The 13,237-nt window shown below is 44.4% G+C and overlaps 1 protein-coding gene across 4 annotated transcripts in view; it reads left to right on the forward strand.

The window, feature by feature from the left end:
- Window positions 1–5,140: 5,140 nt before the first annotated feature.
- The window catches only part of Osbpl9 (oxysterol binding protein like 9), a 139,340-nt gene continuing 131,243 nt past the window's right edge, over window positions 5,141–13,237 (forward strand). For all 4 annotated transcript variants that reach the window (XM_032900421.1, XM_032900430.1, XM_032900439.1 and 1 more), the window contains exon 1: window positions 5,141–5,274. In XM_032900421.1, coding sequence (XP_032756312.1) covers window positions 5,164–5,274 — 111 coding nt within the window. In that variant the 5' untranslated portion in view covers window positions 5,141–5,163. The remainder of the gene's footprint in view (window positions 5,275–13,237) is intronic.

The raw sequence follows: 13,237 nt of genomic DNA on the forward strand, positions 1-13,237 counted from the left end.
TATGATAGTCCCAACACCACTAGCTAAGGAGCTTCCTAACTTAGCTCTGTTGCAATCTCCTGGGACCACTATCCTGCATGCTCTGTCCGCTGTAGACCAAGATGCTGTCATGTGGTGCACAGCTGTGCTGCCAGGCGGTGGTTTCACAATCCACATCCTTAAATACTGAGCTCTGAGTGTCCCCTCATCCAGAGGAAGGTAGAAGCACTCATGTGATTGACAAACCTCCAGCACGTGGGTCATACTCTCCCATCTCCCCTTTGTTGACAAGGATGGGTATGTCTGGGTCTAGATGCTGATAACCCTTTCGCTTGGGCTTGGCGTCCCAGTCTTCTCAAGGGTTTGGCCACTACTGGTTTCTCCTTTACCTAGGTTGTCTCCAGTCCCTCCAACCCCAGACCCCTGGAAACAAGCAAAGTAGTATTTCCCAGTAGACCCATCTATGCTTCAATCTGAGACAGGGTCTCACACTGAAATCCAGGTTGGCTTGGACCTCATAGTGATCTACTGCCTTAGCCTCTTGGGTATCTTCAATCTTAAGAGAAAACATAATAATAATAATAATAATAATAATAATAATAATAATAATAATAATAATAATAATAATAATAAATAATAACAAAAAACCAAAGAAAACTACATCGTTTTTAGAGAATATTCTCTTTTTAGCTCTCTAATATTTGCATAGCTGATACTACCTATCCATTGATATCCTATTATACTAGCTTATTAAATTCTCAGCAAAGCAGTACTGTATAGTTTTTTCTAAAAATAAATGCATTATATTTATCTGTGTGTATGTGTGTATGTGGACACAGGTGTGTGCCACAGCTTGTTCACAAAAGTCTGAGGACAGCTTTCCGGAGTTAGTTCTGTCATCATGTGGATCCCAGGGGTCAAACTCAGGTCCTCAGGTCATTGTGCTTGGTGCAAGTGAGCCCTCTTTTTTTTTTTTTTTCTTTCAAGACAGGTTTTCTAAGTGTAGCCCTGGCTGTTCTGCAGAGATCCACCTGCCTCTGCTTCTGAAGTGCTGGAATTCAAGGCACGTCCCCCTCCCTGCCCCTGCCACACTGAGCTGTCTTCCCAGGACCCCACTTTTTTTTAAAGACACAGTCTGTTACTGATTTATATCTCATCAATTCAGCCAGACTAGCTGATCAGCAAGCCCCAGGGAGCTTCCTGACCCTGTCTTCTCAGCACTGGGATGACATGTATGCACCTGTCCTTTTGTGTGGGTGCTTGGGGTCCCAACTCAAGTCCTCATGTTTGTGCAGCGAGCACCGTATCAGCTGAACCATCCGTGGAGTCTCAGTATTGGGTAACTTTCCTGTTTACTTCCTTAGTACTTGCTTTCATCACAGAAGATCCCAGCACCTTGAATGGTGTCTGCATAAGGCTATGTGATCCATAAATACTTACAGTGTACTTGTAGGCTGCCAGGGGTCTGTCCTTTTGGCCTCTGTCTCTTCCTACTTTTTATTTTACATTACTGTTCCACTCAGTGAGTTTCTGTTTCTTCAACATGCCTGGCTCACTCCCAACATCTGTTCTGTTCACTAGCTGGGAAGTTCTTCCCCTCGCTTACTCCCTCACTTTCTTCAGGTCTTTGCTTCGGTCAAAGTTAAAGAATGAAGATTGGGAAGATGACTAAGAGGGTAAGTGCTTACCACACAACCGGGAGGACCCGACTTCAGATCCACAAAACCACACAAAGCTGGATGGGATATTGTGTATCTACTGTTAGATGTCTGTAGTCAGGAGAATTCTCACAAGCTCTTAGGCTAACTAGCCTGGTGTCTTAGTTTGGGTTTCCATTGCTGTGAAGAGACAGCATGACTCAGGCAACTCTTATAAAGGCCAACATTTAATTGGGGCTAGTTTACAGTTTCAGAGGTTCAGTCCATGATCATCATGGCCGGAAGCAGGCAGACATGGTGCTGGAAGAGCTGAGAGTTCTACAGCTTGATCCAAAGGCAGCCTGAAGGAGACTATCTTTTGCAGGAAACCAGGAGATTGGAATTCAACATTGGGTGGAGCTTGAGCATAGGAGACCTCAAACCCCAACAGTGACACACTTCCTCTAACAAGGTCATACCTATTCCAACAAGGCCACAACTCCTAATAGTGCCATTCTCTGTGGGCCAAGCACTCACACACATGAGTCCATGGGAGCCCACATATGGTATACACAGAGGTAAAAAGGAACTCTGCCTAAAACAGGGTGGAAGGTGAGAATCAACATGGATGGTTTTCCTTTGATTCTTGTATCATGTGTGTGTGTGTGTGTGTGTGTGTGTGTGTGTGTGTGTGTTGCACAAATTAAAGAATACAGTTATATTATTTGTAGGAAAATGGATACAACTGGAGATAACAATATTAACTAAGTTAAGCCAGTTTCAGAAAGGCAAATATTTTCCCTCATTTGTGGTGCCCAGATTTTATATAGATACATAAAATTGTGTATTTATACTTATTTGGCTTGAAAACAGACGTAAAACTGTCTAGAGGGACAAATGAGACTAATGGGAGGGAAGGGGCATGAAAGGGGAGAGTTAGGAGCTATGAGGCTGTAGTGGCTATTCCTAGTTGTCAACTTGACTACATCTGGAATGAACTATAATCCAGAATTGGAAGGCTCACTTGTGATCCTGATCTTGAGGCTGGGAGATACACGTTTCTGACCTGGATCTTGGCATGGAGATCTTGAGGCACAGTGGCTATGAATCCCAGAAGAGTAAGGCAAGGAGATCTCCGAGTTCAAGGTCATCTGGGACAAAGCACCTTTAATCTGGGCCACACCTTCTTCTGGGAGACTTATGTAAGGACATTGGAAGAAGGAAGACTCTTCTTTACCTGCTTGCCTTGTGGGACTGAGCCACTGCTAGATTCTTGGACTTTTATTCCCAGCTGCTGCTGCTGCCCATTGTTGGGGAGTTGGACTCCAGACTGTAAGTCATCACAATTTCCCTTACTATATGGAGACTACCCATAAGTTCTGTGACTCTAGAGAACCCAGACTAATACAGAGGGGTACACTCAATACACAATCAATACATGTATAAAGCTTTGAGAAGGTTACTTTCTCACTCAGGCCTAACCCTTCTTGCCTTTATTTTTTCCCACAGCACTTAACAATTTGTAGTTCACACATCATGGACTTTGTTGTTTATCTTTGCCTTTCTCTCTACCTTCTGCAAATGTTCTCAAAGCCTTAAAAGAGTGCATAGGGCAAAACGTCATGTGTTTCAGTGCAGTCCCCTGATTCTGGGAATTGAATTAGGGACTCACATACGCTAGGCACGCACTCTGCCACTGGGCTATATCCCTATGCCATGGCTATTAAGAGAGTGACTTGTGGAACAAATACATAAATAAACATTGGGGGTGGTGTCCTTTGAGGTGTAAAGAATGACCTACCCGTTTTCTTAAGTGAAGGCAGTGTGTAGCTGTTCTTGGTTGTCAACCTGATGACATTTGGAATTAACTAAAACCCAAAAATGGCTGGGCACACCTGTGGGGGATTTTTGCTTAACTGAATTATATGAAGTGGGAAGATCCACTTCTAATCCAGGTCTTTGAGGTGGGAAGACCCACCCCTAGTCTGGGCCACACTTTCTGCTGGAAGCTCTCTCCTTTTCTGTCTGCTTCCTCTCACCCTTGCTAGCAAGTCCATTCCTCCACTGGCACTAGAGCCTACTTTTTCCAGATTTTGACATACACTGAAGACTAGCTGAGACATCCAATTACTAGAGTCTTGGATTTTCTATGCATGGGCAGCCATTGTTGTCTTTGATGGATTACAGCCTGTAGTAAATCCATCTATCTATCCATCAATCATCTATCTATCTATCTATCTATCTATCATCTATCTATCTATCTATCTATCTATCATCTATCATCTATCTGTGTGTATCTATTGTATCTATTAATCTATACACACACACACAAATATATTCATTCTATAAGTTCTGTTATTCTAAAGATCCCTGACTAATATAGCAAAGGTAGAATGTTCTTCTGGTGTACATGAAGCTCTGGGTTGTTGTTGTTCGTCGTCTTCTTCTTCTAGATTTATTGTATGTATGTATGTATGTATGTATGTATGTATGTATGTATGCATGTATGTGAGTATACTGTTGCTCTTCAGACACACCAGATGGTTGTGAGCCACCCTGTGGTTGCTGGGAACTGAACTCAGGACCTCTGGAAGAGCAGTCAGTGCTTAACTGATGAGCCATCTTTCCAGCCTTCCCAATCACTAGGTTCTTAAAAAAAGAGAATTCTTTTGCCAGGTGTGGTGGCTCTCACCTTTAATTCAAGCCCAGAGACAGACAGTCTCAGTGAGTTCAAGACCAACCTGGTCTACACATAGCAAATACCAGAACAGCCAAGGCTACAAAGAGACTATCTCCAAAAAAACAAAACAAAACAAACACACAAACAAAAAACAACAAAACTTATGTTAGTTTTTTTTTTTAAGTTATATGCAGCCCGCACTACTCTTGAACTCTTTATGTAGCCAAGGATGATCTTGAACTTAAAAAAAAAAAGATTTAGTTTTAATTATATGTACTATATGTCTGGGTGGGGTGGGAATATTTGCTCATAAGTGCAGGTATCCTCAGTTCAGAAGACCTGGAATTATAGGCAGTTGTGAGCTCCCCTACCCTTCCTGTGAGTGCTGGGACCAGAACTCAGATCCTTTTGAAGATGTTTTTCTCTTTTATTCTCTCTCTTTCTCCTGTTTCTCCTTCCTTCCTACCCCACCCCCCCTTTCTCCCTCTCTCCTTTCTTTAGGAAAGTCTCATTTAGCTGAGTCTGGCTTTGAACTACTGATCCTCTGGGTCTCCCAAGTGTTGGAATTACAGATATCCACCATCACGCCTGGCTTGGATAAATAATCTTAATATTCACGCTCGCTTTCTCAGTTTTCTCACCTCCATAAAAGCCCGCTCTACACACAATAGGCAAAGAAAGAAACAAAGCATGCTTGAGTAGGATTGCCTGGGGCGTGGGTCCACCAGCTGCGCGGAGGAGCTACACCTGGCCCCGCCCACTCACGCCCCTGTCCCGCCTAGGCTCTCTGAGGCCCCGCCCCCTGCATGCCGAATGCCTTATAGGCGACTGACGTCAGGCCGTTTGTTGTCATTGGCGGCTCCCAAGATGGCGTCCATCGTGGAAGGGCCGCTGAGCAAATGGACTAACGTGATGAAGGGATGGCAGTATCGTTGGTTCGTGCTGGACTACAATGCAGGACTGCTCTCCTACTATACGGTGAGTGGCTGAGGCCGCGCTGCCCGGACGGCGAGCTACAGGGAGCCGGGGCGAGGGTGCTCAGCTGTGGAGACCGCCGTACGCGAGGTTCCCTTGTGGAGGAGGGCTTTGCGTGCGTGTAGCCAATGACCAGGAGGGAGATGCGGACCCAGCCAGTGAGCAGCGCCGGCTGGCTGATTTATGGGCCGGGGGCGAGCCGGGTGCCTCAGGGAGTGGTTCTGGGGATAGGTAGGGTCTGTGCCTTGGCGAGGTACGGGTGGGCGTAGTCCCGGTGTGTCAGGTCAGCCGTGCGGTCCACACTGTCTGTCCCTGCTGTCCCCAGCCCAGGCACTAACCGCACCCCTTATCTTCCCTCCGGGGCTCTAAGAGCGCTGCCTTCTCGGAGCAGTGGTCAGTGGAGCCTGGCCAGGTCCAAAGGTGACCCTCGTCAACACCGTGGTCTCTGAAATCCCGCCAGTCTGTCCAGCTAGGCTGTCCTACTGTGGGGATGCACTCCTCTTTCCAGCGGGGCGCGAGTGTAACGGACTCCGTAACTTTTGAGAGCAGAGGATTGCCTCTGCGCGAGTCTTCTGGTTGCGGAGATGTAGAAAGAGATGGTGCGGTTGCCCTGAAAGTTGTGTTCTGGGAAGGGCCGGCTGTTCGACTTCACTGTTAACCGGAGTTAGTGGCCCAGGGTAGGTAGATGAAGTGCTGTGGAGCCTATGTTCTGACCGCCTCTTCCACCCCCTTTGCATTAGAGATGAAAGGTGGGCGGTGTTGGAGAGATTACTAACGGGGCTACTTTCTTTGAGCTGTATCATTAATAATAGCCCGTGAGAAGAAGAAAAGCACCCAGAAGGACAAAATATAAAATGTCTTTAGAAAAATGGTAGAAGGAAAAGGAAGAAATACGGTTATGCGAGGAGAGTTAATGTTGATGAGAGAAGTAGAGATACATAGTTATTCATTCATTTAAAAAATATCATTGAGTTCCTGTTCTGCGGGTCTCATTCCAGCCAGAATCGACAGCGGTGTAGACACTGCCTCTCTTCGCGAGAGCTTTTTAGTGTAGTCTGGTGGGCCCCTTAATTCATTTACTCTTAATAAATTTGCAAGGTAGGTATTCATTATCCCCATTTAATGTTCCCATTTTACAGTTTTGGAATCTGAGGCTCCAGGCTTTTAAGTAATTAGCTCAAGATCGCATAGGCAGTTGTTAAGTGGTGGAGTCAGGATTCCCATTAAATTTCTCTTTTGCTACAGGAAGGAGAAAAGTTCTTGCTGTTAGGTGGGTTCTCCAAGAGTAAAAGAGTTGATCACCCCTATCATTCTTTAGATATGAACTTCTGTTCTCTGTATCCTTACTATTTTTATTTTTTGGTGGAGTCCAGGACTTTGCACATGCTAGGTCAACACTTTACGACTGACCCACATTCCTAGTTTGTCTTCTACATAATTTTTAAAGGATCAAATTTTAATGAGACACACACACATATTGTTCAAAGCTGAATACAGCAGCCCATATATGTAGCCTCTTAATTTTAAGGTCAAGCCAGAATAAGGTACCTAATGAGACCTTGAATCAACCCTCTCCCCCAACCCTCCCCCCCCCCGCAACCAAAAAATACTCAAACACACACACACACACACACACACACACACACACACACACACACACACATATTAAGATGACGTCAGATGGAAAAGGAACAACTACTCGTTTTATCCTGGAAAACTGAAGAATTATGAAATCCTATGACTAAGATAAATAAGGAATAGCGTCAAGTTTCAGTGCATGTAAATGTGGTACATCAGCAAATCCCATGGAACCTAGCCAGCATATTCATGATGGAGTAATTTCGATTAGCAGCACTATAGAAATAAGTTACTCTTCAAATCCCAAATTTGTGTGGTCTGAAAGTAGGTCCATCCTAGAGAGGTCCCAAGTTAAGATTCTAGGGAGCTCTTAGCCTGGATAAAATGTCCCTATTCCTTGTTTTCTTTCTTCCCTGCTTTTTTTTTGTTTTTTTTTAAAAATATTTTCTGTCTGTCTCCTCCTCCTTGTAGATTTGGAGTGCTTGGACTCCTTGTCCTTCTGAGTTTTTCATAGACTTTTCTTTTTTCCCTTAATACTTTCCGAGCTTAGATTCTATAAAACATTCTTATTTTACACAGCAGGGGGGGATCGTGTTTCTCAATGATGGCTGTTTTAAAACATTTCTCCTGTTGTTTACTTACAGGGAATTGTACTATCTTGTGAAGCTAGAGAGATCATCACAAGGAGAGAGTAGGAGTCGGATCAAATGTAGGCAGAGAGTTCTGTCACAGTTGGAGTGCGTTAGCGTTCTGATGGGTCTGTCTACATTAATGATTTGCATTTGGCTAATTCTCACAGCCACGCCTTCTAGTAAGAATATCTGAACTGGCTGTGCCAAATTTTTTTTCTAATGCATTTAATTTTCAAAGGATAAAACACTCATACAATTTAAATACAAACCCAGCAGAGTGGCTGTCCGTAAGTGATGGTGCCAGTGAATGTTCCCAGTTTCTCTGCGTTTTCTCCATGAGGAAAAAAGCTCTGACACTTTATCCATATTTATCTTTCTTATCCGAAATGTGGACACAAGAACTTCTCTGCGTCTGTATCAGGAATTTCAAATCCCAATTCATCTTCCATGACACTGCCACTTGGTTCTTCATACAATGTGAACTTACTGAGAGCTTTTCTGGGTCAGTCTCAACATAGAGTTTCAGGACACACAGTACTTGCTTCTTGATTCCCTTTAAGAGGGAGTGCCTGCTGGCGGCACTAGTGTGTGACCCTTCCAGGCACTTAAGCTTGCAAGCACTGAGCTGGCTGCAGAGTCCTGAGCTTGGTTTAGTTTCCCACAGGGCACAGAGTTGTGCCAAGTGGCTGTTTCAAGGCCAGCAATGGAGGCTGGGGTAGTGTGCAGAGGCCAAGGGCAGGCAACAGACATAGGCGACAAGGACATGAGCTGACGAGACCACACCAGCCCAGGATGGATAGACTTGCCAGTTGTGCCACATTTTAATCAGGGTAGCAAATAGTCACTTTGTTCCTTGTTTCCAAAATTACTTGAGATCTAGTCTGGCTCTGTGGTTGTTGATTCCTTCTAGGTTGTTCCAGAAAATTCTAAATTAAACTAGATTGCCCTTGCTTTAGAGTTAGCCTCTACTGAGAATCAGCATTAAATCACAGGACCGAGCTAGGGTCACTCGGATTGAATTGAAATAGGTTCAGTTGAGCCTTTTTTCAGCCTAGAACTTCATAAAAATTTACCAAGCTCTGGGGATGGGATGATTTTTTTTTTTTTTTTTAATTAACAGTCACTTTTTTTTTTTTTTTTTTTTTGTATATGTGTTTGTGTTTCCGTGCAGGAAGATTTTATGCCATAGCACCTGTGTGGAAATCAGGACAACTTGAGGTAGCCAGTTTTCTCCTTCCACCATGTGGGCCCAGGGACAGAACTCAGGCTGTCAGCTTTGGTAGCAAGTACCTTTAGCAGCTGAGCCATTTCTCCAGTCCAGAATGATCTTTTTACTTTATTTTCATTTGTTTCATAATCTCTTTGCTAAGCTGATGGGTGAACCCCACAGCCTTTTACTTGCTAGGCCAACATGCTACCACTCATACATCCCCAGCACAGAGTTTTGCTTTTGAAGGAATGCTTACAGGGACTCTTTTTTTCAGGTCTGACTAACCCATTTGTGTTGTTGTGTGTGTGTGTGTGTGTGTGTGTGTGTGTGTGAGTGTGAGAGAGAGAGAGAGAGAGAGAGAGAGAGAGAGAGAGAGAGAGAGAGAGAGAGAGAGAGACAGAGACAGAGAGACAGAGACAGAGACAGAGAGGGAGAGAGAGAGAGAGATAGGGAGAGAGAGACAGAGGGAGAGAGAGACAGAGACAGAGAGAGACAGAGAGGAGGACAGAGAGACACAGAGAGAGCTATTTGAGCCCTGGCTGTCATGGAACTCAGAGATCCACTTGCCTCTGCCTCCACCTTCAGAACGCTAGGATTAAAGGCGTACACCACCACTGCAAAGCCTCAAGTCAGCCTCTTAATCACTAGTTTTAATGTATTCTAGTGCTAGTCTATTCAGCAGGCATTTCTGCAGGGCTGACTTTGTAATAGTGCAGTTAGTGTATATGTTTGGAGTGCAAGTGTTGATTCCTTCATGTAAGAACTTGTGATCTAGCAGAGCAGATAACTGAATATAGTTTTAAAGCACTATGACAAGTGGCTGATGACATGGCTTGGAGTATAAAGTGCTTGCTGAACAATCACGACTAGAATTCAGATTCCCACATCTTATGTAAAAACTGATCAGGCATGGTTACTTTAATTCTGGTACCCTGGAGGCAGAGATGAGGAATCCACTGAGCAAGCTAGCTAGCTAGAATAGGCAGAATTAGTGAGCTCTGGGCTCAGCTAGATAATGATCGAGGAAGACACCCAGTGCTAACTGTGAGCCTCCACACACATGCACACACACATGTACACTCACATGCCCCCAAACATGTGAGCACATGTACACATAGTGCACACACAGTACATACATGTGCACATATATACACCAAATCATTGTGACAAGGTCAACAATAGAAATAGCAATCTGCAGAAGTGTTGCCCAGAAAAGACCAGAAGGACGTTTGAACCAAGGCTTAAGAGATGAAGGTTGAGAAAAGAAAAAAAAGGCTATTTTAGGCAATAGCAAAACAAGAATAGACTGGAAAGCTGCAGAGCATAAGGTGTATTAGGAAGGGTTTACAAACTTCTAAGGAATACTAATGTAAAGGTGTATTTGAGAGATGGTAGGAGATTGAATTCTAGCAGGCATTTGGGGTCATAGGCCAGGCCTGGAGATAGATAAGGGCTCACTGGGTGAGAGCACAAAATTGTCTCATCTTTTTTTTTTATTGTGTTTGTATGGTACAGGTATGTGCCCAGCTGGGTATGTGCCAGTGTGTGCTCATGTGGAGGCCAGAGGGCTGACTCAAGTGTCTTCCTTGTCAAGTTCCTCCTTATTTATTTCATTTAAAAAAAATTTATGAGCATAGGTCTTTTAACTGCATGGATGCCTGTGGATCACGTGTATGCAGAGTCCCTGGGACTGAAGTTTGAACCTCCATTTGGGTGTTGAGAATTAAATTCAGGTCCTTTGGAAGGGCAGCCAATGCTCTTAACTGCTGAGCCATCTCTCCAGCTCCTTCTGCCTTATTTTTTTTTTTTTTAAGATTTATTTATTTATTTTGTATATGAGTACACTGTAGCTGTCTTCAGACACACCAGAAGAGGGCATCGGATCTCTTTACAGATGGTTGTGAGCCACCATGTGGTTGCTGGGAATTGAACTCAGGACCTCTGGGAGAGCAGTCAGTGCTCTTAACCACTGAGCCATCTCTCCAGCCCCTTCTGCCTTATTTTTTGAGACAAAATCAAACCTGGAGCTCATCCATTTGGCTAAGCTGGCTGCTGATCAGTGAGCTCCAGAGATCCACCTATTCCTGCCTGCCTCCTCCTACCCCCACCCCACCCCCGCCCCCCCCCCCCCCCACCCCCACCCCAGCACTGGTGTTGTAGATGTGTGGTTGGTATGCCTGGCTTTGGTGTTAGTCCTAAGGACCCAAATGGGTCAGCATGCCTGTGTGGCAGGCAGTCTACCGACTGAGCCGTACCTTCGCCATCCCTCCACACCTTCCGTTCTCACAGCAGAGTTTTGTACCCAAGCCTCAAACTGGGATCCTCCTGCCTCTACCTCCTGAGTGAGTTCTATTTTTATTACTAGATGAGGTGACCAGGAAGAACTAAGGATATAAGTGTGAGAACACCATGTGAACTATCAGTTTTTAATGTGAATCATAAAAGAGATGAGAAAGGAGGGAGAATTGGAGGAGACAGTTTTGTGAGGAGTTAGAAGATGAGAACGTTGGTAGATTTGTTTAATTTGCTGATTTGGCAAATATTTATTGCGTATCTACTGTGCCAGGGTTTCTATGTTAGCTGATGAGGTGGAAGCCGCCCATATCGGTGTAACACTTGAGTGTGCTGGAGGACATAGCAGGTAAAAGCCGTGGGGACACACATGATGTTTGGGGTATGGGCCTTGAAGGAATACACCTGACAGTCTTAGCAGGTTTAGACAGGTTTTCCAGAGGAAACAAGATTATTGTGATCTGAGTAGAGAGGTTGGGCACATGAGCAGAGGGGGAAAAGTACTGGAGACACAGAATGAATGCTTCAGGAAGAGACAGCTGAAGAGCTTGTCGGGCGCAGCTTGGGTTGGAAGCCAGCTACAGAGAGGTGACCTTGAGGGCTAAGCGAGCAGAAGTGGGGTGCGTGTGGTGGATCATGAAAGGCTTTCTTGGCATTTCACCTTGAAATGCTAAGCAATTTGAACTTTATCCCTAGGGCTCTGACGTGTCATATTCTAAGTACTTTTATTATTGAGAAGACTTTTACTGTAGAAAAAAATTGAACTTCTATAAAAGAGGACAGAATTATTGACATCCAGCTCTAAGTTATCAGCATATTGTTGAAGTTATACCTGGTTTTGCCTTCTAGCACCATGCTCCCAGGAATAAGACTCAGACTCAAAATATATTTACAAATACCTTGGCCACATAGCTAGGCTCCTCTCTGACTAGAGCTAACTTAAAGTCACCCGTTTATTCTAACCAGCTCTCTGCCATGTGGCTGTTGCCTGTGCTCAGGTGCCATGCGTCTGTCTCCTCACCTCTTCTTGGCCAATCTCCCCTCTCTTTCTATCCCAGAATCCTTTCTTTCTCCCAGATATCTCACCTCTATTCCCTGCTTAGGCCCTAGGCATTAGCTTTTTAATTGACAGATAGATGATGCATTCATACAATGCACAAGATATTCTTTCTATAGCATATGGCTAATCCTGTTTATTAATACTCCCCCCAGCTCCTTTTCTCTGTCTGTCCTTCCCTCCCTCCCTCCCTCCTTTGTTTCTTTCTTCTTAAAAACAGGGTCTTGTGTAGCCCCCACCTATCCTCAAACTCTTATAAAGATGATCTTGAGCTTCTGATCCTCCTGCCTCTACCTCCCAAACAAAGGGACTACCCAGATGTATGGCACCACACTCAGAATGTGTGTGTATGTGAGTGTGTGTGTGTGTGTGTGTGTGTGTGTGTGTGTGCGTGCGCGCGTGTGTGCGTGTGTGCGTGCGCGTGTGTGCGCGCGTGCGCGCGCCTGTATTAAAGACAGGGTCTCACTGTGTCAGCTGTTCTTAAACTCATAGGATTACAGATGCATATTGATGTGCCCAGCTCAACTGAGTTATTTTAAAACATACTCCAAATACTATATTAAGACTTATTTGTGAATATTTCAGTGTATATTAACTAAACATTAAGAGTTTTTAAATGTTTTAAAAATTAAAATTGTGTATTTCTGCATGTACTTGTGTATGTGTATGCTTAGAGGACAGTTCGCTTGTGCACGTCGTCAGTCAGAGGACAGCTTGCCAGAGGTAGTTTTCTCTGTCCAGCATGTGGGTTCAGGGGTTAGAGCTCAGGTCATCAGGCCAACTCAATGGCCCCCAAATTTCTCATTTTAAAGAGTGTTACTAAAATACTTTTATTATTGTAATAATTTAATAATGTCAAATATGAAGTGTGTTGATTTCCTGACAATCTTGATTAACCATTACTCTCTCAGCAGTTGCTTTGAGTCAGGCTTCCTAACAAGATCCGCACGTAGACTTGAGTACCTGGGGCTGACACGGCTGCGTCTATAAATGTGCTGTGTGAATACAAGCATCTGAGTTTGGGTCCCCAGCACACGTGTGTGCAGAACCCGATCCCTGCAGCCTCCTGGCCTGCCGGACAAGATGAATGGGGGAGGGGTAATAGTTTTGGGGCCGGATGAGTTGAAATGACGTGTTAAGGGCTAGAGTTTGGGACAGAAATTGATCTTTATTAATTTTCCACATATGAAGAATTGA

The sequence above is a fragment of the Rattus rattus genome, chromosome 1 (genome assembly GCF_011064425.1).
Source record: "Rattus rattus isolate New Zealand chromosome 1, Rrattus_CSIRO_v1, whole genome shotgun sequence".
Classification (NCBI taxonomy): domain Eukaryota; kingdom Metazoa; phylum Chordata; class Mammalia; order Rodentia; family Muridae; genus Rattus; species Rattus rattus.